At 52.9% G+C, this 26,990-nt stretch overlaps 1 protein-coding gene across 2 annotated transcripts in view; it reads right to left on the bottom strand.

Moving 5' to 3' along the window:
* The window catches only part of ARHGAP23 (Rho GTPase activating protein 23), an 81,913-nt gene that overhangs the window by 6,695 nt on the left and 48,228 nt on the right, over window positions 1-26,990 (bottom strand). For both annotated transcript variants that reach the window (XM_029212117.1, XM_029212116.1), the window contains exons 12-23: window positions 23,199-23,516; window positions 21,852-21,913; window positions 21,457-21,587; window positions 20,690-20,811; window positions 18,895-19,050; window positions 13,981-14,059; window positions 11,733-11,806; window positions 11,419-11,508; window positions 10,256-10,381; window positions 3,159-3,200; window positions 2,504-2,600; window positions 400-431 (exon numbers count right to left, since the gene is read on the bottom strand). In XM_029212117.1, the coding sequence (XP_029067950.1) occupies window positions 400-431; window positions 2,504-2,600; window positions 3,159-3,200; window positions 10,256-10,381; window positions 11,419-11,508; window positions 11,733-11,806; window positions 13,981-14,059; window positions 18,895-19,050; window positions 20,690-20,811; window positions 21,457-21,587; window positions 21,852-21,913; window positions 23,199-23,516 (1,329 nt within the window). The remainder of the gene's footprint in view (window positions 1-399; window positions 432-2,503; window positions 2,601-3,158; window positions 3,201-10,255; window positions 10,382-11,418; window positions 11,509-11,732; window positions 11,807-13,980; window positions 14,060-18,894; window positions 19,051-20,689; window positions 20,812-21,456; window positions 21,588-21,851; window positions 21,914-23,198; window positions 23,517-26,990) is intronic.

Here is a 26,990-nt window from a genome sequence, read left to right as displayed (position 1 = left end):
ACCCCACATTTGAGGATAAATCTTATCCCCATAAATGGTATGAGCAAGCTGAGGATCAGAAAGAGGTTAAGTAACTTGCCCAATGTCCCAAAGCTACTAAGTAGTGGAGCCAGGGCTCAGACCCAGGACTGTCTGTGCTTCTAACTGCTGAGCAACACTGCCTCCAGGCCACCTAACTCCCAAGCCGGATCCTCTACTACAGCAGTTACCTCCCCAAGCACTGCCAAGTTGAGCGACTTCTCAGCTTACCTTGGACACTCGGTATTTCCCACCTTCCTTCCCAGTGACTATCAATCTTCTTCAAGGCTCCAATCACAATTCTCCCAACTCCCTTGACCAAAAAGCAAAGTGGGCTGGCTTGTACAGGGATATAACTTTCAGAATTGCCGTGGCACTTACCTTGGACTTGGCTGAACTACAGGTGGTGGAATCTATTGTTAAGAAAGGAAAGAAAAATGAAAGTTGGATTGAGCAACAGAAGACTGAGTCTTGTAAACACAATTCCCTCTCCTCAAAGGCTTCAGAAACCAGGGAGTCTGGAAACCTGAGCTCTCCCCAGATCCTGGGAGTGTGATGGGCCTCTGATGTCACTTCCTATGGGATAAGGATGGAGCAGAGAAGGATGTCAGTAACCACTTCCTTTTGAGGCAGAAAGTGACATCAGGCTGCCAGCCACTGGACCCTCATTTGCTCAGGGTTAAGAGCAAGGGGGACTTTTCTTTGGCCTAGTTCCTCTCCCCTCCCCTCCTATCCCTGTTACTCTGAAGCACTGGAGAGAAAATGCCAAACATCAGATGCAGTTCACGGAAACCACGACAATGAAACACATCAAATCACAGATGCTCTGGAGGAATGGAGACCACACGGTGCACAGACAGGTGGATGCCCTATATCCACCCTCCCCCCAACCCCACTTCCAGGCATGAGAGGGCAGAGGGACCATGTGAATGATGCAGTACAGGGCCGACAGGAAGTGGGTGGGGCAGGAAGTAGAGAGGGCTGGTGATTACAGCCTGGAAAGGTTCCACCTCCAGACCTGAGGTCAGTCTGCCCTCGTGGGGCACGGCTGCTGTTAATAATCAGCTATGAAGGGATGCGGGTCCCACTCCCCTAATATCACTGGGGTGGAGAAGGAACCAGAAACAAGTCCTGGCAGTGCTGTCTCCAGGACTGGGGAGGGAGCAGGCCGATCCCAGGATCTCCCGGGGTCCCAGGGGGCAGTGGGCAGGTGCGGTTAATCCACGCTCTCCGGCAAGCAAGTTAGATGCCTCCTCCCCAGCCCTCCCCTGCACACAGTGAGAAGAGCAGACGGGCTAACCACACGGCGACACACACGGGGCAGGAGAGTGGCAGCAGGTGATTAGAAGAGACCGGGGGGGGGTCCCCTCTGCCATCCCCACCCCCCATGTCCTCTGACCCCCTCCCCAGCCTGCCTCTTGCAACTAGGGGTGCTGTGGTATGCCTCTGTCAGACAGAAGCAGTCAAAATACTAAGGGCGGGTCACCCACAGGTGGTAGGAGTTAGTGGCTCGAGCCAAGAAGGGACTGGCCGTTCCTTGGGCCCTGGACTCCTCCGCTATGATAAGGCCAGAGGCCTGGAAGCAGGACTTAGGGGCTGAGTAGCCAGGGGCTCTGATTTCGGAAGCAGGAAGAGCCAGCCCTTGGAGGCGGCTGAGGCAGGAGCTATAGATATACAGAGGCTTCCAGGGTAGCATCCCTGGTGTCCGGAGACGCTGGGTCCCACTACCAGCAAGCCTCCCCCACCCAGATAACCAGAAGTGGCCGAACTCGGCAGAGAGAAAGCCACAGAGCGTGAGGGACTGCAGGAGGGCAGCCATGCAGTGCCCAGACTTCCTGGCAAGAGGGACCAGACGTGGCTCCAACAAGTGCCTCCTTCCTCCTGAGAAGGGGCTTCTGGATGGGACGTGGGTGGGGGTAAGTTGTTAACAACTGTGGGTAACTGGCATGTCAGGGTGAGGGCCTCATGGCCCCGGACCGTCCTGCCTGCCCCTCGTGCCTGCCCAGCCTTCTTATAATCACCCGCCACTGTTAGTGACCGAGGCCGCGATGCCACACTGTACCCGTTAAATCTCCAACAGGTCCGCTGGAGGAGGGAAGGGGAGGAGGAGAGAAGGGGCAGGATCCAGGGGATAGGGGGAGAGCACAGGGAGAAGAGGGAGGAGGGGTGGAGGGGTGCAAGGAGAAAAGGAAGAAAAATTAAAAAGAGGAACGTGCCCAGGACACAGCCCATGAGAAATAAAAAGCTCAGGAAAGCAATCAGTGAAAACAAAGCCCCTACCCAGCCCGGCGTGGGCACGGCTGAGTCGCGTAGGAGGCGGCACACGGGCAGGCTGGGCCTCCCCAGAGAGGCAGAAGGCCCCACCACAGCCCAGTCCAGCGGCGCGGGCAGGAGCAGGGAAGCTGGGCCCCTGGCCAGCCATCTGGGACCCTCGGGAATGCAGATCCCACCCCCTCTCCACCCCTTCCCAGGCCCCTGCTCTCACCTGAGCCTGGCTCACCAGGGGGCACTGTCCTGCCAATGTTAGGCAGGAGGTACTCGATGTTTGGCACTGACTGAGGCTCCCTGTCGTCCACAGGGGTCTGCAAACAGAAGGAGGGTCAGCCAGCACAGCCTCAGTTGTCTGACTGCAGACCCGACGGAACGGGGAACCCTGAGGACAGGGCGCAGGTCTCCTCCATCAGACCGGGGCTCACCCGTGCAGGGAACGTCTCCTTCATCAGCCAGGCGCTCGAGTGCAGGTCCTACGTGTCCCCCATTAGACTGTTTTGTGCCTTCCCCCGCCACACCTTGGCTGAACCCTAAAGGCCGGAGCTGTGACTCCCTCATCAGACTGGACCTTCCTAAGCCCTCTATCCTCCTCGTAAGATTGGAGGACAGGGTCTGCCTTTGCTACTGGACTGTTTCCTTAGGGCAAGGCCTCTATCTCCCCCTCAGACTGGGGCTCATGAAGGTGAGGACTGTTGTCTCCCATCAGATTGGAGGCTCCGGAGGAGAGGGCTTATGTTCCTTCCATCAGACTGGGATGTCCCAAGGGCAGGGACCTTCCCCTGCTTCAGTCTTGCTGCCCACCCCTCCCACCTGGGACGAGGGCCCACCATCGACCAGACCCCACCCCACGGGCCCTCTGCATCACTCACTCTCTCTCCCTTGTCCTCGTTGTCGCTGAAGAACCAGTCTGACTGCAGAGGAGACAAAAGGAAGTGATGGAATCAGCGTGGGAAGGAGCTGAGGGAAGACAGGGAGACACGGGCTCCCAACCTGCTCAGTTCAGAGGACCCACTCAAGCACACCTGTTGGAAAATTCTGGACCCCAGTGTGGAAAGGAAATGCAGCCTGGAGTGGGAGAAGGCCTGAGCACAGATGGCTGGCTGGCTCAGGGAGAGCTTCTTTGCCTGTTTTTCACTAAACACAGTCCCCTGCACGTCACCTGAAGCGAGGGGGCAGCAGCGCCATCTAGTGCCAGCCAGGTCCACTGCGGGGACAAGGCCAGCCGCGGTGGCTGTAGCTGCATGTACTGGACACCACACTGACAACAGGGGTGGAACCCCCCCACCCCCCCGGAAAAGGCAAGTGCCTAGAGGGAGGTGTTAGGAGGTTCCCTGAGGGGCAGGCAGGCAAGGTTTTCTCATAAATGCCAAACAGAATAGAAAATAAAGTAATAATCCCACTCAGATATATTTTGTGAAATTTGAGAATCTTGAAGATAAAACTCTAAAAGTTGGGCTTCCCTGGTGGCGCAGTGGTTGAGAGTCCGCCTGCCTATGCAGGGGACACGGGTTCGTACCCTGGTCCGGGAGGATCCCACATGCCGTGGAGTGGCTAGGCCCGTGAGCGCGTCCGGAGCCTGTGCTCCACAGCGGGAGAGGCCGCAGTAGTGAGAGGCCCACGTACCGCAAAAAAAAAACAAAAAACCTCTAACTCTAAAAGTTTTCTGAGGAACAAAAACAGATTGCTTACACGTGAACACGTATCAGCTTTAACTAGGACTTTCAGCAGCAACAGACACAAGAAGACAAGGAAGTAATATTTTTGATGTGTTTCTGAACTACAAGTGCAGGGATTTTGAACCTAGAACTTTATACCTTGCTAAGCTCTCATTTAAATTTGAGTGTGAAATAAAGCTATTCTAAGACGTCAGAAAGTTTGCTACACAAAGACTATCTTAACCGAGTACATGAGCAAGTAAAGAAATGAATCCAGGATGGAACAAGAAGTTCTAAGAAGTAAGGATGGATAATAGCGTAGAAAAGTCAACTGTCATCAAACTAAGCAATGATGCACACACACACATGTACAAACACAGACAAAGTGTACCCATGACAATCTGGAATTCAAATTCAGAGGGAGAAAGCAGTGACAGGTGAAAGGACACTAAGGTACTTGGCTTTTAGATGTGGTGGAAGGAAGACGTGGATACTGGTAAGCTCTAGAAATTGATAGGAAAAATTAAACGTAACTACAGGCTTTTGCAATTGTATCATTCAACGTAAGTATGGGTTTTATAAATTATGTAAGTTTTATATCAGGAAAATAAAATGAACCCATCCAAAGCAAGGTAGAAAAGACCAAAAAAAGGAAATAAAATGAAAATGTAGTAAACAGAAAATGACATTTAAGATGGCAGAAATAAGCCCTGACAGGGACTTCCCTGGGGGCGCAGTGGTTAAGAATCTGCCTGCCTATGCAGGGGACACGGGTTCGAGCCCTGGTCTGGAAAGAACCCACATGCCTCAGAGCAACTAAGCCCGTGCACCACAACTACTGAGCCTGCGCTCTAGAGCCCGTGAGCCACAGCTACTGAGCCCATGCGCCACAACTACTGAAGCCCGTGTGCCTAGAGCCCGTGCTCCGCAACAAGAGAAGCCACCGCAATGAGAAGTCCATGCACCACAACGAAGAGTAGCCCCCGCTCGACGCAACTAGAGAAAACCTGTGTGCGGCAACAAATGCAATGCAGCCAAAAATTAAATAAATAAATAAGTCCTGACAGTACAGAAATTACAAAAAAGTAAATGAGCTAAGCTCACTAACTGAAAGTTCAAACACACACTTAAAATTAGCATCTGGAAGGTGGATTGAAAATACACACATTAACCTATCAGAGTGGTAATTATTGGGGGGTGGGCAGAGTGGGCTTTGGAATGAGGCGGGGGAACAGGGAGACTTGCAAGGTTGATTATGACCTTGGGCCATGAACCTCGATTATTATTCATCATGATCAGGCATATGATTAACTCAAATAAGACAGAAGAGAAACAAGAGACAGAAGAGAAAAGAGAGATAGAGGATGAGGGAGAAATGCAGGATCTGGAGTCAGCTTCGGGCTCAAGTCCACATCGGGTAAATTACCTCTCTATTTACTTATCTTTAAAATGGGCATAATGTATGAGTATCTACTTCTAAAACTGTGGTGAAGATTAAAATAAAATACTGTATGGCTGTTATCTAAAAGACAGGAAATAAATAACAAGTGTTGGCAAGGATGTGGAGGAAAGGAAACCCTCCTACGCTGTTGGTGGGAATGTAAATTGGTGCAGCCACTATGGAAAACAGTATGGAGGGTCCTCAAAAAATTAAAAATAGAACTACCATATGACCCAGCGAATCCACTTCTGGGTATTTATCTGAAGGAAACAAAAACACTAACTTGAAAACATACATGCGTCCCCATGTTCGTTGCAGCATTATTCACCATAGCCAAGACATGGATGCAACCTAAGTGTCCATCGATGGATGAATGGATAAAGAAAATCTGCATATACTGTATGTGTGTGTATACACACACACACAAACACACACACACACATATGCAGTAGAATATTATTCAACAATTTAAAAAAGGAAATCGGACTTCCCTGGTGACGCAGTGGTTGAGAGTCCGCCTGCCGATGCAGGGGACGCGGATTCATGCCCCGGTCCGGGAGGATCCCACATGCCGCAGAGCGGCTGGGCCCGTGAGCCATGGCCGCTGAGCCTGTGCATCCGGAGCCTGTGCTCCGCAACGGGAGAGGCCACAACACTGAGAGGCCCCCATACCGCAAAAAAAAAAGGAAATCTTGCCATTTGCAACAACATGGATGAAACTTGAGGGTATTATGCTAAAGTGAAACGACAGAGAGAGACAAACACTGTATGATCTCACTTATATGTGGCATAAGAAACCCCCAAATTATCCAAGTTCATAGATGCAGACAACAGACTGGTGGTTGCCAGAGGTGAGGGGGTGGAGGGTGGTTGAGATGAGTGAAGGCAGTCAAAAGGTACAAACTCCCAGTTATAAAATGAGCAAGTCCTGGGGATGTAACGTGCATCACGGTGACTATAGCTAATAACACTACTGTGTATTTGAAAGTTTCAAAGAGAGCAGATCTTGAAAGTTCTCATCACAAGGAAAAAGAACTTGTCACTGTGTGTGGTGACGGATGTTAACGAGACTTACTGTGCTGATCATTTCACAATCTATACAAATATTGAATCATTACGTTATACACCTGAAACTAATATAATGTTGTATGTCAATTACATCTCAATTTAAAAAAACAAAAAAGAAATACCATATGTAAAACATTTAGTACAACACATTAATGTATAATAAATGTTAGCTCTTTTTTTTTTTTTTGGCGGTACGCGGGCCTCTCACTGCTGTGGCCTCTCCCGCTGCGAAGCACAGGCTCCGGACGCGCAGGCTCAGCGGCCATGGCTCACGGGCCCAGCCGCTCCGCGGCATGTGGGATCTTCCCGGACCGGGGCACGAACCCGGGCCCCCTGCATCGGCAGGCGGACTCTCAACCACTGCGCCACCAGGGAAGCCCAATGTTAGCTATTATTAATAAAAGGTGCAGTCCCCGGAGACAGGCTGACCAGAGGGAGCCCTAAGAAGCCAGCCTCTAACTCGGGTTTGAGGGAACCTAAAAGTGCTCTGGGAACCTGGAAGTCTACAGGAAGCTTCCGGGTGGCCCATGGTTCTCTGGAAGAACTCATGCTAGCTCATGCCACCCTGCTTTTGCCCATGCTGTTCCCTCTGCCTGGAACATTCGTTCTCCCTTCTCTGCCTGGCTAAATTCTTTGTGTCTTTCAAAAACTCCCTGACTATAGTCCCAGCTCTACGCCCAGGGCTGGGTTGGGTCTTTCCACGGGGCTTCCCTGTACATAGCCCAGAGCATGAAGAAGTGATGTCTTCAGAGCAGGGCCTGAGTTCTGTTCACCTCTGTGTTCCCAGCACCTGCGTCTGTATCTGGCATGGAATGACGATGGTGGTGGTGGTGGTGGTGATAGTTAACTTTTTTTTTTTGGGGGGGGGGGTGGCACGCCGTGCAGCTTGTGGAATCTTAGTTCCCCAACCAGGGATCGAACCTGGGCCCCTGGCAGTGAGAGTGTGGAGTCCTAACCACTGGACTGCCAAGTCATTCCAAGAGCTAACTCTTCTATAACACTACCTAACCAGGCACCATTTTAAGTGCCTTACAGATAACAACTCATGCGACCCTCACAATAACATTGTGGGGTAAGTACTATTATTATCTCCACTTTACAGGTGAGGAAATGGAGGCACAAAAAGAATAAGTACTTGTCCAGGGTCCCACAGCATATAAGGAGCAGAGCCAGGGTTCAATCTCAGGCAGGCTGGCTCCAGAGGCAGTGCCCTGAACCTCTACACCGGTGCTTCTCAACTGGGGCGACTCTGCCCCCCGAGGGGGCATTTGGCAATGTCCTGAGACATTTTCAATTGTCACAAGTGGAGGGATGCTCCTGGTATCTGGCCAAGAGATGCTGCTAAACATGCTATAAGCCACAGGACAGCCCCCAACAAAGAAGAATGATCTGGCCCCAAAGGTCACTAGTGCCAGGCTGAGAAATCCCAGGGTACACATGGTAGGAATCAGCACGTGTGCCGAGTGAATAAATGAACAAATGCCTTGGCACGGTCTTCGTTTGGGTTCCAGCTGACTTAGTAAACGTGAGTATGAGCTGGCTGCTGACTTACTGATGGGCAGCTCAACAGCCGGGTTGGCTCATCTCCACTCTGCCATTATCTTGCTGTGTGACCCCGGGCAAGTCACTGCTCCTCTTTATGCCTCAGTATCCACCCTCTGTACAAGGCAAGGTCAGCTCTGCTGCCTTAAGGCCCCTTCCAGCTCTGCTGTCCAAGAGTTCCACAGAAACCAGGAGTCCTAGGCAGGGGGGCCAGGTGATGGTTGCGGCTGAAACTCCCAGCAGGAGGTCATGTCGCCCATGAACTCCAACCGTCCACTGAGTGGCCAGGGGTTCAGAGCCAGAGCCAGAGCAGTCTCTGTCACAAGTCCCACCCTGCCTGAGCTTGTGACTACACTGATCCCTGGCTACAGAGCCTCTTAGGTGGGCGGGCTCAGTGGGCTCAATGTGAATTGAGGGGGTAGCTCATTCCCTCGACAATAGTCCAGGGCTGGTTATGTTCTTATGCCAAGGGGGCAGAGAATGGAGGGTTGCACGCTCAGTTAGTTCCCAGGAAGGAATCCCTCAATGGGAAAGCCCAGACTGGCAATGACCTCAACAGCAATTCATTCATTCATTCATTCATTCATTCAACAAACACTGAGTGTTCGCCATGTGCCAGGCTCTAGGCTTGGTGCTGGGATTACACGTATGAAGGAGACTGATGTGCTCCATATCCCCCGACCCTGCCCAGACAAGGAGCCGCTGTTGGCTGGGGACTTCCCCCGGGACCCTAAGGGAGGGTAAGTAGACACACTTTGGGCCTTCCTTCTCCCTGAAGACTGCTGTTCCTGACATCCCAGCTGACCACAGGCCTTGGGCTTCCTGGGACTTCACTAGGAGCCAGGGTTTCACTCCTAGCTTCACTAGGAGCCTCTCTTCCCCACTGCCCCCCGCCCCCACCACAAAGCATACACTCATGGGGACCCCGACGGCTCCCTGTTGGTTTGGGGAGCTGAACTTTTCCAAGAGAGATAGGCTTCCCCAGACCAAGGCCACATCAGGATCCCTGACATTGCTCACCAGCCCTGGCCTCCCCGACAGCTCTGGAGTGGGCCTCCGGGCTGGTGGTCCCAATGTTAGAGTGCGAACAGGCCTCGACATACCCTCTTATGGCTCAGAGCCCTGACACGTGGTGAAGGAAGGAAACAAACAGACAAGGCCAGCCAGCATGACCAAAGTCCACCCACGGCCTCACTTAGCTAACTCTGACCAATCTCCCTCACTCCAAAGCCCCCAGGAGTCAGACCTCCCAGTTGGTTGGGGAGTAAAGCACAGGCTTTGGTCAAACAGTCCTAGCTTAAAATCCCGGGGCTGCTACTTATTAGCTGTGTGACCTTGAGCAAATCACTTTGCCTCTCTGAGTCCCCCTCATCTTGTAAGATGGGAGTAACATGACCTGGTTTCCCTTCCCTAAAGTGTCTATGAGGTGGGGGAGGCTGAGGTTTCCCTTCCCTTGACCAGCTGCCAATCTTATTTCTCCTGGCAGGAGGGTTCTGGTTCCATTCTTTGTGGACTAGACCACAGGCCACACCAAGATCTGGAAATGGAAAAATCTATGATTCATAAAAACATCCCTGAGGGCCCCAGAAGGGGGTGGTGCTGCCCTGGGTTTGGCTCTGGAAAACCAAGGTCTCCTGCGCCCTCTGCTGGCCACTCTGGGTTCTCATCCCGTGGTGGATAACAATAAGAATTCTTAGAAACACCAGGCTCTTGCGGCCTCCAGGCAGCTGTGAGAGGAAGGTGACCAGCCCAAGACACACTGAACATGCAGCCAGGATCCTGCCCCAGCCCATCATCCGCCCTGCGACATCCGCCTCCCCCTATCCCGGGCATCACCATTTTCTCCCTGAAGTCTCAAGTGGGCCTGCAGGGAGAGCTCTGTCCCTACCTCTGCACCTGTCTGCCCGTTTCTGCCAGGACACCTCTCCTGGGGGCCACCTTCTGAAGGCATCCCTTCTTTCACCCCTTCTTCCCTCTAACCCGGCAGCACCTTTCCCTGACCTTCCTCCTCCCTCCGACCCTCACATGCATCTTGGAAGCTCAGGGCCTCCTGATTCTCCTGCTGGGGATGCAATATCCCGGAAAGACAGGGATTCAGGACCCATTCCCGTCTGGCCTTAAAATGCAGCCTACTGCTTCTGAAGGGCATCCACCATCTCAGCAGCATTTCATTCAGCTGCCTCATCCTTCCCTGAGCACATCCACCCAGGCAAGCGGGAGCCAGGTGCCCAGGGGGCCTTGGGCCAGGGCAGCTGCTTACGTGCTGGATCAGCGTCTCTACGATCTTGTAGCGGTCAGGCATGTGGGTCACCATGTCTGCCATGTTGTCCTCGGACGTCCTCACCAGCGTTGGCCCGAAGACTAGGGCCAGGTTCCGGGGCTCCATCTGGGCAGGGGAGGGAAGTGGATGAGCATCAACATCCCTGTGAGCTCTGACTTCCAGCACCCCAGGCCTCCCTCACTCTGGGCCCTCAGGCCCCCAGCCCGACCCCATCCTGAGCTGACCCTGGCTTAGGGGCCGGATGCCTCCTTGCTGGGCATGGAGGTGCCTGGTAAGTAGAGAACAGGCCAGCTTTCAGCCCCACTCATGCCAGTCCCGGCACTCATGGGCAGTTCCCCACCTGCACACCCACACTGTGCTTGCTCGCAGTGGGAGAAGCCAGAGTGAGGACCCATTGGAAGTTCCAAGGGTGTTTTAGGACCGGGAGAAATCCTATACCTCCCCTCATTTCCCCCACCCCTCCACCGCAGAATCAGAAGATATAAGGGGTTTGCTTAGGAAAAGGCAACACAAGGGATCTGAGCTATATCAGAGGATAGATCTCCATCAGACCCAGGGCTCTGAGGCTCTCTGCCTCAGAGGGAAGATCCTCAGAAATTCAGGAGATGGCTCTCCAGGGAGAAGCACGGGCCAGTATGCAGGGAAGGGGTGGGGACAGAACAACCCTTAAGAAGGAGGGCGTGGCCAGAGGGGCTTGAGATGATCTAACCTGGAGGAGCTTAGAATATGCTGAGGAGGGACTTCCCTGGTGGCACAGTGGTTAAGAATCCGCCTGCCAGTGCAGGGGACACGGGTTCAAGCCCTGGTCTGGGAAGATCCCCTGGTCTGGGAAGATCCCACACGCCGCGAAGCAATTAATCCCGTGTGCCACAACTACTGAGCCCATGTGCCACAACTACTGAAGCCTGCGCACCTAGAGTCCGTGCTCTGCTACAAGAGAAGCCACCGCAAGGAGAAGCCTGCGCACCACAACAAAGAGTAGCCCCCGCTCGATGCAACTAGAGAAAGCCCGTGCGCAGCAACAAAGACCCAACACAGCCAAAAATAAATAAATAAATAAATTTATTTTAAAAAAAAGAATATGCTGAGGAGACCCTGGTAGGCTTCCCTCCCCCACACTTCACATCAGGGCCTCCACCCACCTTGTTTTTCTCCGAGTGGTCAGCTATGGTCTTCAGATGGCTCACGAGGAATTTGAGTGTTTCATAGTAATGTCCTGGGAGATCCCGGATCTGGGTGGGAGAAAGAAGGGGCGTGGGACCAGGCTGTGATGACCTCCACCTCCCCACCATACCCCAAAGGGGCTCCGCTGCCATATCTCAGCGGGTCTGGAATCCACCCTCTAACTGCCCCTCCTCGCATAGATGGAGAAACTGAGGCCCTGAGGGGAGAAGGGCTTGCTGAGGTGCTCGCCCTGTGCAGTCTGCCCTTTGCCCAGCAGCACCCCTCTCCTTACCAGCTTCCGCAGAGTCTGCATCCGCTCCCTCGAATCTTCAATGCGATTGGCCTCGATGAAGTCATTGTATTTGTCTAGAACACAGTGAGAACTCTTTAGAGAGGTGGGCCTCCAGGCTGAGGAGGCCCTGCCGGGAGGTCAGTGTTTTGTGCCGAGGCTGTTCCAGTCTGGGGGGGACTCTGTGGCCTTGTGTTCATGTGACCAAACCCACCACGGCTGCCCTCAGGTGCACAGCTGACCTGGGATAGCCCAGGTGTGTTTGTTTGGAAGAAATAAGATCTCAGCTGCCTACTGATCCTGGAAAAGGGGTCCCTGCCCCAGCCTCCAGGACAAGGACACCACAAGGTTGGAAGAGAAAAGAGAAGGTTACCTAGAAAGAGGGAGGGGTCTTTCAGCCTCCAAATACCCTTCCCCCTCTGTGTCAACGTTCCCCCAACTCCCTTCAGAAAAAGTCCATGGGAAACTTTAAAAAATGGGATGTGTTAAGTTTATCCTAAAATTCATCTGGAAGAATGATGAGGGAGGATTTGCCCTGTTAGATACTGAAATATACTAAAAAGACAGCACAGCTAAGGCAGGTGATGAAGGATCAGGACAGATAAAGGCAGCACTTCAAGTCAGTTATCTTGTTGGGAAAATAAATCCATTTCTAGCTCACATAATACACAAATAAATTCAATTGCATGACAGAGCCAAAAACAGAAGTTATTAAAATATTGGGGAGAAATAAGAAAATACTTTTATAATCATAAGGCATTCTTAAACATGAGATACAGAATCCATTAACGGTTAACAGCTTGACTGTACATAAAATAACTGTTTTCAATTTCCATACTGAAAAGTTAAAAGGCAATGGCAGACCAAGAGCAAATATTTACAAAAACTAATAAAGGGTTAATATCCATAATGTACAAAGAGCTTGTCTCCTACAAATCAATAGGAACAAAGACCAAGAACCCAGTAGCAAAATGGGCACATAGTCTGAACGAGCAGCTACAGAGGAAACAGTACAGGCCAATAAACTAGTGAAAAGACAGTTCATCTCTTAGTAACGACAGAAATGAAAATGGTAACAATAGTGAGATGCCGTGTTCTCGCTCCGATCAGCAAAAGTTTAAAATATTAATAACATCCAGTGCCGATGGGGATGTGAGGAAGCAAAATCTCTTACGCTGCTACTGGGAGTGTGAACTAGGGCCGCCTCCCCAGAGTACAACTTGACTTTAGCTTTCAAAATGTTTTCCAGGACTTTAACCCAGCAATTCCATGTCTACGAATCCACCTCCGGGACCCTGGTCCAGGTGTGCAGGAACGTAGGCAAGGAAAGTCACTGTAACACGTTTCGAAATAGCAAAGATGCGAAGACAACCTAAATAGCTAGCGGTAGGGGAGTGATTAGACAAATTACAGTCTATTCAGCCTAGGAAAAACTATGTGGTTGATTTAAAAGAAGAATGAGGTAGAGCTCTTTGTACTGACACGAGTGAATCTCAAAATTATAAGCCTCCTTCTGTTAAGAACTCAAGCAGTGGTGTGCTGGAGCCGCTTGCCCGCATGGGCTTCTGACAACCAGCTGTGTTTGGCTTTCACGTTGGTGACAGCAAATTGGGAGCTTGAAATCAGCCGTGGTGGGAGTATTTATACCATGGAAACTGGAAAATGCTACACATCACGGCTTTTTTCCCTTGAGAGCCAGATGTGAAACATTTACCAGTGCACCACTGAACCCGCCCAACTTCAAGCCCTACATATGCGAGTGTGTCTTTGTCACACGTGTAAGAGGGTCTGGAAGGAAACGCAATGCACTGTTAATAAGCAGCTCAGCAAATGGTCAAGAGCTGGGCTCTGGAGCCAGATGCCTGGGGCTGAACCCTGGCTCTGACACTTACAACCTCTGTGACCTTGGGCAAGTCACTTAACCTCTCTGGGCCGTAGTTTCCTCATCTATAGAGGGGAAATAATAGTACCTACCTCATGGAGTTGTAGGGAGTAGTGCCTGGCACATAGTAAATGCTCAGAAAGTGTGAGGATAACCTCTGCGGACAGGGAACGGGAGGATGACAGGGACCCTTGTGTTTACTTGATTCATATCTGTACTACCTACGTTTTTTACAAGCATGTGTTTCTTTTGTATTAAAACAAAAACCCCAAAAGTAAAACCAACACACCCAATTTAAAAAGTGGTCAGGATGCAACCTAGACTGGTATTCCCTCCTCCTCCCATCTTCCACTTCCACCCCCTACTCACCATCGGTGAAAAGAGGCTCAGGTAGCTTTCGGAAGAAGGACTTGAGCAGGCTGCTGATCACGTTGAGGTCTTGCCAGCGCTGGGGAGGGGGCAATGACATCAGGCCATAGGTAGGGCCCTGCCCAGGTGCCCAAACCTCCACGCCCCCAGGTTCAGAGCCAGCCAGGCCCCGCCCAAGTGCCCACACCTCCATGCCTGTCCAGCCCTAGAGCCCAGTCCAGCCCAGCTTGGGCCCTCCCTGGGACCCACTCATAGCCAGCTCTCCCCAGACCAGGACTGTCTGGGCTAAGAAGGCTCATCACAGTAGAAAAGAGTCCCCAGCTAGGTCCTAGCCCCTCCACCACCTGGCCCCAGCACCCCCCTGCTCCAGCCAGCCCAGTGGGCTCGGACATTTGTCCACGCAGAGAAAGAAGCTGGTCCCTTCCCTGGTGCAGGCACTGTGGGGGACAGAGGTGAGCAAAACCCGTCCCCGCACAAGCCTGCCCACTGGACCTCCATTAGGCCTGCTGGTGCCAACTCCTGCTTCCCAGCGCCCCCCACTTAGGGGAGTCATCCCGGACCCCTCTCCTCATCCATGACACAGCTCACGTTCATGCCTGGTGGCTTCCTGTCTCAGGCCCTTTGCACTGGCTGGTTCCCTCCACTAGAACTCGCCTCTCCCCCTGCCCTTCACATGACTGGCTCGTCCGAATCTAAACATCTTCGGAGAGGCCTCCCCCGACCCGACCATCGCGGCACAGCCGCCGTCTGTAGCACAGCCCTGACTTTTCTTCCTTCTGTGGCACCTACCGCAGTGGATCATTCCTGTATGCATTAGTTTCCTTGTTCCTGCCTGGCGGATCTGTAAGCCACATGAGGGGCAGGGATCCTGTCTGTTTTATTCCCACTGCACTCCTATCACCTAGCCAGCCCTATTAGCCTGGCACTTAAATGGTCTAAATCATGAATTCTCAACCAGGGCGACTCAGCCCCCAGGGACGTTTAGCAGTGTGTGGAACCGTTTGGTTTTCACAAGCGGCGGGGGGGGGGGGGGGCCACTGGCATCTAGTGGACAGAGGCCAGGGATACTTCTAAACTTCCTCCAGTGCACAGGATAACCTCCCACAAAAAAGAATTATTCTGCCCAAAGGGTCAAGGTTGAGAAACTCTGATCTAAATAAATGGTTGTTGAATACAAGAATGAATAAAAGAATGGCCGGCTCAGTGTCTCTCCTGTCCACCAGGGGGCACCATCAGCCTGCACAAAGTCAAGGATAACTCCCTTGAAAGGAACTGCTCAGAATAACTCATGTCCAGAAAGCAACAGAATACCCCCAACAAAGACACACAACTCAACGATATACACACTCATTACCATGGGTCCACAGCTTAATGCCAAACCATCCACAGGCTCGATGGTACGCTTAACTTCTAGCACTCCCCGTGACAAATGACACAAACTGATGTCTGAGACAAAATCACACACCCAACACACACGGCACGGCCCCACCCTGGTCCCTCTTCTCCCTGGATGAGGCCCAGCTCATGTGCACACCCAGTGTGGGCTCCTGCCCACCTCCCTCCACTGCCTCCTGGCCCTCATGTGTAGGCTCTTCTCATCTCCCAGCTGCCAAACCCAAGGCCTTGCCCTGTCCTTCTTTTTTTCTTTCCCCCCATTGGAGAAAAATGTATCAAGGCTAAAGACTGGAAACTGAAATGCTTAACTACTAAAGAATACATAAATTATTTGTGGAATATCTGTATCATGAAATAAAAAGAACAATAAAAAATATATGAACTCTAGATTTTTCAACAAAAGATGAATTTCACAAACAAATTATGGATGGTGATAATGCCATTTTTGTTGCTGTTCTGTTGTTGTTACTTACTCCACCTTTATTGAGGTATAATTAACAGATAAACATTGTACATATGTAAGATACACAGTGTGATTGATTTGATAAATCTATACCCTGTGTAACGATTCACACAGTCAAGCCGATTAAAGCACTTATCACCTCACACAGTTACCTTTTATTTTGTGCTGGGAATACTTAAGGTCTAATAGCTTAGCAAATTTCAGGTATACAATATTTAATTACCATCACCATGCTGTACCTTAGATCCCAGAATTGCCCTGTCCCTCGTGACCCCTCCTATGCCTAAGTATCTGCCCCCCCATCCCCAGCCTCACCTGAGCTGCCCTCTCCTTCTGTCCCACTCAGAGCCTGGCCCTTGTAGTCCCCATGCCCACCCTCTCCCCAGACGGCAGCTCCCTCCGTCGTCTCACCTCTGTGCCCCAGCGTGACCCCAAGCTCACTCCCCAATTCACCCTCGGTCTAGTGCCCGATTATGCATCACCCCCATGTGGATGACTTACCACCACTCCAAGTCCAATGCGGTCCCTACCTGACACATCCTCCCTCTCCTGCCCTACTCCCCTGGTCTGCCAGGGACAGATACCACCAGCCTGCAGCTCAAATTTTTAGCTCTTTCCTACCCCTCCTTCCTCCCTCTCATGCAGCCAACTCCTAGAGCTGCTCCCATCCTCCTTACCCCCTCCCCCTGGGACCACCAAGAGCTCCTGACCCCTCCCACAATACCGGTAATTTCTTCCCTAGATGCCCTGCTCTGGGCCTCCCTCGTTCCTATCCATTAGGCGTAAGCTAAAGCACTACTTCCTCAAACCCTACTCTCATTTATGCCTCCCCAGCTGAGGAGCCATCAAAGGCTCCCTACTGTCCATTGGCTCAAGGTCAAAGGCTTTAGTGAAGCCATCAAAAGCCCTCTGTCCCCTGCCATGGGCCTCACCCTCTCCACTGCCAAGCCCAGGAGGTGGGTCCATTCTCTGTCCTGACACTCAGACCCTTCTCTGGGATTTTGGAAAATGCTATCACCCGCTGCCTGGACTGCCTTCCTATTCATCCTTCAAAGATTTCAAACACCTGCTCCAGTCCCCAGCATCCTCTCCTTCCTCATCAAACAATCTGGTCCTTGATGAGAACCAGCTTTTTCTCCTGTCCACTATTTCACACGTACTCATCTTGTCTCCCTAGCTCCTTCCCAAGGACAGGAAGACTATCTTACATTTTCACATACAGCTTCAGAGTACTGTTGACTCATGGGACTTCACTGTCCAGATCCATGGTTTTCCAAAACATCTTTTCCAGCAGAGCACTTTTTGTCAAGTGAAACGATACATGAAAACCCAATATGAAAAAAACTGACATAAAAAAGCAGACAGAGCAAAGCAGGTTACTCTAGATGGGGGGTCCTGGCCTCCCACAGCACCTCTGCAGAACCTTAGGGTTCTGGGAAACACTGGCCCTGCTGCAAACTCTTTTTTTTTGTTGAAATATTTATTTGGATATTTTCCCCAGTTTTACTGAGATATAATTGACATATAACCTGCTGCAAACTCTTTTTTTTTTTTTTTTTTTTTTGGCTTAAATAACAGAAATTTCTTTTCTCACAACTCTGGAGGCTGGGAAATCTAAGAACAAGGTGCCGGCCCTTTCAGTTTTTGATGAGGGCTCCCTTCCTGGTTTGCAGGCAGTCACCTTCTTGCTGTGTCCTTACAAGATGGAGCAGGTGAGGCAGGGAGCTCTCTGGTGTCTCCTTTCTCAAGGACACTAATCCTGTTGTACCAGGGCCCTGACTTTATGACTTCATTTAACCTTAATTACCTCCTAATCGGCCCTATCTCCAAATACACTCATCTTGGGAGTTAGGGCTTCAACGTATAAATTTTGGGAGGACACGATTCAGTTCACGGCACAAGAGAAAGAGGAGATGATTGTTAGAGCAGAATTCTGGAGGAATCCAGAATTCTCCAAAAGAGGATTGTGAACACTGTTTAGAGATATTAACATTTCTCTCTATAGCAGAAATGACGAGTTGTAGTGAAAGTACGGAAACATTTTTAGACAGGACAGACATTTCGGAAGTCTGCATTAGACGGCCTAGATCTTCTTTGGAACGCTGCACTCTACCTCCTTGGTCTGCTGTTATCCACTTTTCAGAGTTATTTGATAGTTACTTTATATGTTCTGTCCAGGATTATTAGATGCAATCAGTAGGAAAGATTGGACAGAGCGTGTTTGCTCTACCTTAACTGGAACCAGAGCCCCGGTATGTAATTTTTTATTCCTGCTCTAAACACATCATTTTTTTAAATTGAGGTCTAGTTGATGTACAGTATTATATGTTTCAGGGGTACAGCATAGTGATTCCCAATTTTTAAAGGTTATATTCCCTTTATAGTTACTATAACCTGCTGCAAACTCTTGTGTCGTTGTCAGATCCCTTCACAAGCTGCTCTTGTCTCATCTGATCAACGGCCCACGTTGCCGGCCGCTCCAGCAAACACCATATACTCCCCTTCTAACCAGGTGTCTGCAAACCTTGGCCCGTAGGTCAAATCCAGCCAACGACCTGATTTTGTGTGGCCCTTGAGCTAAGAATGGGTTTTGCATCTTTAAAAGATTGTGAAGAAAAAGAAGGAAGAGAAGGAAGAGGATAAGGAAGAGGAGGGTTTGCAACAGACCATGTGGTAACCAAAGCCCTGGAATACTTGCTACCTGGCCCTTTACAGAGAAGGTATGGTGACTGCCGGCAAACCTTAGGGGCCCACGCCTTTCCCCAGGCTGTCCCCTCTGCCTGGAGTGCCCTTTCCTGGCTTTCGCTGGCTTTTCGTGGACTCTATTCATCCTCAAGGCCCAAAAAACTGTCACCTACCAGCCTCTGTCTCCGGGCTCTCAGGCCATGGCTGCAGCTGGGGTGATGCCCTTCCCCACCGCTGGCCTGCAAAGGCAAGTTGCGTCTTGCCTTGGGGCCCTGACCCAGTGCCAGGCACACCACAGGGTACAATGAACACAACAGACACCACCACATTGGCCCCCCTTCCATAGGCCGACGCCCCCCAGCCACACTCACCTCATCCTGCAGGTTGATGTCCCCGGGGCCACGGTTGAGCTGCTCCTGCAGGCTGGACACCACTGCGTTGTTGCCTGGCACCCGGTAAATGCCTGTGGACTCCAGCCCCCGTGCCTCCACAATGCGACAGCATGCAGCCACGATCAGGGGGACACGCTGGGGACACAGCAGGGCAGGGGTGTTAGGAAGAGTAAGAACAGCATTCTCTGGGAGAAAATACTTGCAAATGATATGACCGACTAATAAGGGATTAATAGCCGACATACATAAACAGCTCATACAACTCAACATCAAAAATACAAACGACCTGGGAATTCGCTGGCGGTCCAGTGGTTGGGACTCTGCACTTCCACTGCTGGGGGCCCAGGTTCGATCCCTGGTCAGGGAACTAAGATCCCACAAGCCGCGAGACACGGCCAAAAAAATAATAATAATACAAAAACCCGATTTAAAAAATGGGCAGAAGAACTGAATAGACATTTTTCCAAAGAGGAAATGCAGATGGCCAAGAGGCACATGAAAAGATGCTCAACATCGCCAGTCATCAGGGAAATGCAAATCAAAACCACAATGAGATATCAGTTCACACCTGTCAGAATGGCTGTCATCAAAAAGGCCACAAATAACAAATGTTGGCGAGGATGTGGAGAAAAGGGAACCCTCGTACACTGTTGGTGGGAATGTAAACTGGTGTAGCCACTGTGGAAAACAGTATGGAGGTTTCTCAAAAAAACTAACAGTAGAGCTACCATATGACCCAGCAATTCCACTCCTCAGTATATATCCAAAAAAAAAAAAAAAACAAACACTAATTCGAAAAGATAAATGCACCCCAGTGTTCACAGCAATATTATTTACAATTGCCAAGATATGGAAGAAAACTAAATGTCCATCAAAGATGAATGGATAAAAAAAAAAGATGAATGGATAAAGGAGATGTGATGTATATAGATATCTATAGATATCTTATCTATCTATCTATCTATCTATCTATCTATCTATATACACAATGGAATACTACTCAGTCATAAAAAAGAATGAAATTTTGCCATTTGCAGCAACATGGATGGACCTGGAGGGCACTATGCTACGTGAAATAAGTCAGAGAGAAAAAGACGAATACTGTATGATATCATTTATATGTGGAATCTAAAAAATAAAACAAACTAGTGAATATACAAAAAAGAAGCAGACTCACAGATACAGAGAACAAACTAGTGGTTACCAGTGGGGAGAGGAAAGAGGGGAGGGGAAGTATAGGGCTAGGGAATTAAGAGGTACAAACTATTAGGTAGAAAATAAGCTACAAGGATATACTGTACAACACAGGGAATATGGCCAATACTTTATAATAACTATAAATGGAGCATAACCTTTAAAAACTGAATCACTACCTTGTACACCTGTAACTTATATAATATCGTACAACAACTACACTTCAATAGAAGAAAAAAAGAACAGCATTCTCCACCAGTGGGCCAGAGGTAGGGAGGACAAGATGGGGGCAGTGCAAAGCCAGACCCCAGGGGTTCTGGTGGTTACTAAGGCTCTCACTGTCTCCGGTCTGGGAGCAGAAATCGCACCAAAGCCTCGCCATGATCTGAGAAAGAGCACCAGCTGGGCGTCAGGGATTCTGGGCTCTGTCTCAACTCTGCTGCTCCCTCGCAGGGCTGCTTCCCCAGCTGTGACTGTAAGACGCGGTGGAGAGCTGGCTCCAAAGTCCCTTGCAGCTCTGACTCTCTGTGTCTCGGTCTCCCCACTTCCCTGCTGGCTCTGGAGCACGGTGGGAACCCACCTGGTTCTCTGTGGCTGGCTGGCACTCCTCCAGTCGGACCCCAAATGCCCTGGGGGCTGCCTTCTTGTTCTTCTTGATGATGTTGATGCCCCAGGGGGTTTTGGGGGTGGAGACACTGTCATCTGGGGTTGGGGAAGGCAGAGAGAGGCAGGGTGAGCTGGGGGCCCGGGGAGGGGCAGCCACCACACTAGGTCACACACACTCACACACCACATTCACACACTGGACGTATGGGGACTCCATCAGAGAAGCAACCGGGATGCTGAGGGCTGATGGCAAATTATAATATCCCAGCAGAGAAGGCCGAAGAGATGAAGGTGTCTACCCTGGAGAAGAGAGGCCTCAGAGTAATATAAGGACTTCTGTATGGCTAAAACAACAAGGTGGGAGCCATAGATTCTGGTACAGCCGAAGGAAGAACTTTCTAATGGCCAAAACTGTGTGAAGATGGAAAAGGCTGCCTGCAGAGAGGATGAGGCTCCTGCTCCTGAAGGGACACAAGAGGAGACCGGAGGACCACACGGCTGGGATGTCATGGAGGGAAATCAGGCTCCGGGCCCTTCCAGCCCTGAGACCCTGAGGGCCCCCGGACCCTCACAGGCATGCACACATGGGCAGACACACGAGGATAACCGTGGCACACACCTACAGGCACACACACCACCTGACACACACACACAGGCCCTCTGCTCCCATGCAGACCCACAGGCTGACCAGCCCTCCCCACGCATGGGTGCACACCACCCCCTTAGCAGCCGCCTTCCTACCCTTGCTCCCTGCAGGCTGGTCCTGAGTCCTGAGGCCACGTGCTGTACTCTGTTTGAGGAACTCAGGCTTGAGGCCCCCCAGGCCACGAGAGCCTTTGGGGGAGGAATCAGCTTTGGGCCCAGAGCTATGGCTGTGTGGGAAGAGGGGAGAGGTCTTCACTGGGGTGACCCAGCACGCCACCTGCCCTGGCCTCCCACCTCTTCTGACCTCCCCTCCATCCCGTCCATGCCCTTCTGGGGACTGGAGGCCTCAATGCCCCTGCCACCCTCACTGCCCCCAGCAGAGGGCAATTCAGGGGCCACCCTCAGGTCTGAAGGTGGGCCAGGAGGACGACCTCTGCCCAAGGTGTCTCCCACCCCATGGCCAGGACTGCTCCATGAGGGCTGGGCCTCACCTCACTTTGCGATAATCATTAAGCTTCTTGCTGATCAGAGCTTGGTTGGCACAGCCGGGGTCCTGGAGGAGGCGGAAGAGAAAGCAGACCCCATCAGTGCCCATGGCCAGCCCACCCAGGGCTTCTCCGTGGCGCCTGCCTCGGCCTCGCCTCCCCTCTCCTCCACCTGCCAGCTGAAGGGTGCAGACCCTGGAGCCAGGAAGACCAGGGCTGGACTCCCGAGCACCCCCTCACCAGCTGTGTGACCTTGGGCAATCCACTTAGCCTCTCTGAGCCTCAGTCTCCTCAGCAGTAACACGGGGAGACAACGTGGCAACCTCAGGGTTAGGGTGCGGAACTATGCACGTGGCACTCATCACAGTCCTGGCAAGGCACCGATGAGGTGCCCCACGAGGGGCAGCTATTGCAATAATGAAGGTGACTTGGGACCCTCAGATAGTGCCTGTCGGGGACAGCCCAGCCAGTCACCCCAGAAAAGGGCCCCAAATTTCAGGTGCTTTCCTCCTTGCAGTGAGGAACGACAATGTCCTGGGGAGGCAGAGCCTGGTTCAGTGAGATGGTGTCCTCAGTGTGCACTAGCACCCCTCTACCTGCGGCCAGAGCAGTTGCACATCTGGACCAGGGCCCAAGCCACACCATCCTCTTGGCAGAGACCAGCCGCCAAGCCCAGGACCCCCACATAACTCTGTGCAGGTGTCCAGAGGCACCTGGCGGAGGGGGTGGGCGGAGGCAGAAAGCCCAGCCCAGGCTCCTAGCGTGCAGCTGCAGCTGCCCAGGAGGGGGCGCCACGTAAAAATGCTCCTGGAGTCCCTGGCAAAACCCTTGGCTCAGCCCCTGCTGCCTGCTGCCAAGGCCAATCCTCTTGGCCTCCTCCCAAGGTCAATGTGTTTGTGCCCCTGCAGACAGGCCAGCCCTGTCAGAGGGGCCAGCCACAGTTTGGGCCCAGGGCTACCCCTTTCTGTAATAATTCCATAGGAGACCCTCGCCTCCCAAACCTCCAGCAAGAGGCTGAGGTTGGCCGGGAGCTGACCCCTCTGTGCCAGAGCCTGCCCAAGGCGGTCATAACGATGACGATAATAACAATTACTGTCGTTCCTACAGCTATTATTGTTCCTGCCAGTCATGGAACACTAAAGACGCCAGGTCCTCTGTGAGCCACTGCCCCAAGCATCGTCTCTTCACACCAAACCCTTGGAGGGCACGGTTGCAAGGGGTACTCCTGTCAGCCCATTTTATGCAGGAGGGGACTGAGGCTCAGACCGGTGAAGGGAGGATCCCGGCAGGCGAGAGGCGCCCGGGGCCTGCCCTGCCCTCCCTGGCCCGGCTGGGGCCGGGCCGGGCCCTCACCTCGCCCTCGGCCCTGCTGTTCTCTCGGATCGCTCTGATCCAGCCCAGCATGTCATCCCGGTCCTCAGCCTGAAAGAGATATTCACAGAAGTCAGCGGTGGTCAGCCGGAACACGTGCCTCCTCTTGGTCTCGCTGTAGGAGATGTCCACCAGGCAGGAGCCGATGCAGACGGGCGCCGCCTCGTCCTCACCTGCGACGGCCGCCGCCGCCCCCGCCGCCGCCGGCCCGGGCTCCCGCCGCTCCTTGCTCAGCGAGAGCGAGCGCGCCCGCAGCGCGGCGTACACCCGCTTCCACTGGCGCAGGCCGCCGCCCGCTTTCTGCAGGGAGACACGGGGAGAGGGGGAGAGAGGGGAGGGGGAGGGGGTGAGAAGCCAGGCCTGCCCTCCTCCCCGCCCCCAGAGCCCAAGGGGGCCCTAGGCGCTGCAGACAGTGGACAACAGCGGGGACCCCACCCCACTGGCCGCCGGGAGCCCTCTGCTCCACTCCCGCCGGCACCTGGGGCAGCCTCCTGCCCACAGTCCCCCAAGTCTCTCAGCCCCTCACCGGCCTGGACACCCGTACCCATCGTTCTCAGTCCCCGCAGAGGGTCCCCAACCTTCTCTTTACCGCTGCTCTGCCGTTGGCAACGCCCCAGAGAACCAGCAGGGGGCTCCAGAGGGCAATCGGGCCCCCCACCAAACACGACCCACCTTACAAAAAATCCTCCTAAGCCATTCCTGGTCCACATACTGCTTCCCTCCGGGCAAAGCTAGTCAAACGTTGTCAACCACACTTGCTCTCCCCGCTTCTTTGCCTCTCACTCAAGACTCCACTCAGTATCCCCTTCCTGGGAAGCTGCTCGCCAGGTCACCCAGCCGCCATGTTGCCAAAGCCAGTGGCAGTGTCTGGGCACTTCTCAGCCCTTTGCTTAGCCTCTTGGCGGCATATGACCCAGCTAGCGGTCACTTCTTCCCTCTCCAAACTCTCTCTTGGCACCCAGGACCCTACGGTTCGTGGTTTTCCTCCTAACTCCGCTGGCTCCTTCTCTGGTCCCCTCCACTCAACGTCCTCTACACCAGCGGTTCTCAACCAGGGCGAAGAGCCGTCAGGGGACATTTGTCTGAAGACATTTTCAGTTGTCGCACCTGGGGAAATGCTATGGCATCTAGTGGGTAGAGGCCAAGGATGCTGCTCAACATGTCGGATGCCCAGGACAGCCCCACAGCAAAGCATCATCTGGTCCAAAATGTCAACAGTGCCGAGGCTGACAGTCCCTGCCCTAAAGGAAGGGGAGCTCCAGAACTTGGTCCTCGGCCCTCCTCCTCCTGCATGCCTCCCCCATGATGCCATCCACACCCATGGCTTTAAATCCTGTCTGTCTGCTGATGGTGATGCCCAGATGTACCCCTGGCCCAGCATCTCCCCCAGCCACACTCCGGTACCTCCAACTGTGTGCTCAGTGTCTCCATTTGCATGCCCCACGGGCACTGCAGGTGCTGCTTGCTCACTACGGGGGCCCTTGATTTTCCCCATCAAACCTGTTCTCCACCCCCACCTCCATCTTTTCCAGCTCAGTAAATCCACCCAGTTGCCCAGAAACGTGGGAGCTGCCCTTGACTCCTCCTCATTCTTCACCCCTGACATCCAACCCGTCAGGAAATCACAACTGTTCTGCTTCCAAAATATCACCTGTCTCCATCTTTCCTGCCACCACCTTGCCCACACCATCAACACCTCTTGCCTGGACCACTGCACAAACCATCCCAGGCTCCACTCTCCTTCCTGCAACCCCTTCTCCACGCAGCAGCTGCAGTGACCATTTGAAAATGTAAACGAAGTCCTGTCTCTCCCCTGCTTAGTGCCCTCTCATGGCTTCCCATCGCCCTTGGAATCGAATCTAAGCTCTTCTGTGATCTGGTCCCTGCCTCTCCTAACCCATCCCTCTTTCTTTCTCACGATGTCGAGACACAGGGGGCTTTTCCAGTGAACAAGCCAAGCCTTTCCTTTCCCGGGGCCTCTGCACGTGCTATTCCTTCTGCCCAGAGCCCCTTCTCTTGCTTCTCCACGTGGCTGCTTCCTTCTCGCCCTTAAGGTCTGAGCTCAAGGTCATCAACATCACCTCCTCAGCGAGGCCGCCTCTAAGCATTTTTCCCCTAACGGCAGCTCCCGGCTTCCTCCCAACTTAAAGGCAATCACATCACCCTGTTCATATTCCCTGAGTGCCCACTGTAGTCTCAGGTTACTGGCTGTGGGTGGCTTTCTCCAGTACAGAGAAAGCTCCTGGCGCAGGGAGCTTGTCTGCCCTCTCACCTCCATACTCCTGGGCCTAGAGCCATGCTGGCACAGGGTAAGTGCTCATCAATATTTACTGAATAAATGAATTAATCGGCCTCGGAACACCCTGCAGGTGGGGGGTTCCATCTCCCCCATCAGATCAAGGGCTCCTTTCCTCTGGCTCACGGCCCACCTACGACTCCACACCCAGCCCAAGCGTCTATCTTCAGAGCAAACCAGATGAGGAGACTTCATGGCTGGCAGGTGAACATAGCCACATCCGGCCATGAATCCTGCCCATCATCACATACCTGCTGGACCCAGGCAGGGACGTTCAGAGCAGGAGACAGTAGGGCCCTCCAGGAGAAGTTTAGTGTCAGAGTGAGGTGGTGACAAGGGTGCCCCTTTGAGACTGAACCAGCTAGGTGACCTTGGATAAGTCAGGCCCCCTCCCCTAGCATCAGAATGCCCTACTGGTAAAAACGAGAGGTGAGCCAGCTGGTCTCCAAGTTGCATCCAGCTCAAATGCTGGGTCTGTGGCTGCAGGGATGGGTCATACCCACCCACGCCCTCCTCCGCCTGACAGTCAGTGGTCTCCAAAAGAGACTGGGAGCTGGGGGCGGGGAGAGGCTGGACTTGCTGAAGCAGACAACATCTGGCTGGCGATCAGGACCCTGGACAGACCGAGAGACCAGATGGGAGTGGAAAGCCCTCTCCTTCAGAACCGGCCAGTGAGCAGGAAGGGGCCAGGTCCTCTCCCTGCCCAGGAGACACTGCGGCTGGGCTGCCAGAGGCCACCCAGAGCTGGGGGCAGGCTATGTGGCAGGCAGAAGTCAGCAGTTGTCACCAGGCCCTCCGAAGGGCTCAAGTCTCGGGCTGGAAGTCTTCGTCCACACCTGGCTCCTCCTCCTTGGTCTCCGTCCCCCACTTCCTCCCGAGGCCCGGCTGTCTCTCGCTTTCTCCCTCAGTGTTCCCGCGCCCATGGCTGCAGGTGCTTGTGTCCTCTCTGATGGACGAATGCCCTCCCCAGGTGGACCTCCCTCCCAATGCCACACCCTCAGAGCCTCTGTTGCCAGGACACCTCCGCAGAAGTGTGCGCCAGGGCCCTCGGACTCCATAGGCCCCAAAGGAACCTCTTGGCTTCCTCTCCCCAAACCTACCCCTCCGGTGCCCTGTGGCTCTGGGAAGGGTCCCACCACTCTCTGACCCCACAGCCCAAGCTGGGACCCCAGGAACCTCCTCCATCCTCCCTCACCTCCCAGCCCTCAGCCCGCCCAGGCTTTCCTTACCCCTGAATCTCTCTAAGGTGTCCCCTCCCCTTGGTTCCACTCCCCTCGCTCACCTGGACAGCAGCAATGGCCTTGTCTCCTCCTGTCACAGATGCAACACTTACCTCCTGGGCTCACACCTCCCACACCCCACCCTTAAATGCCTGCAAAGGCTCACCCTGAGCGATACGCCCGTGCCCAGGCACCCGACACCCCACCCGGCTTCCATCTCTTGCCCTGGCTCCCAGCTGCCCAGCACCCCCTGCCACC

This window comes from Monodon monoceros, unplaced genomic scaffold (assembly GCF_005190385.1).
Source record: "Monodon monoceros isolate NGI ecotype Baffin Bay Population unplaced genomic scaffold, NGI_Narwhal_1 Super_Scaffold_9, whole genome shotgun sequence".
Taxonomy (NCBI): Eukaryota; Metazoa; Chordata; class Mammalia; order Artiodactyla; family Monodontidae; genus Monodon; species Monodon monoceros.
The sequence above is the reverse complement of the archived record's forward strand: the minus strand, read 5'-3'. Positions and strand labels throughout refer to the sequence as shown.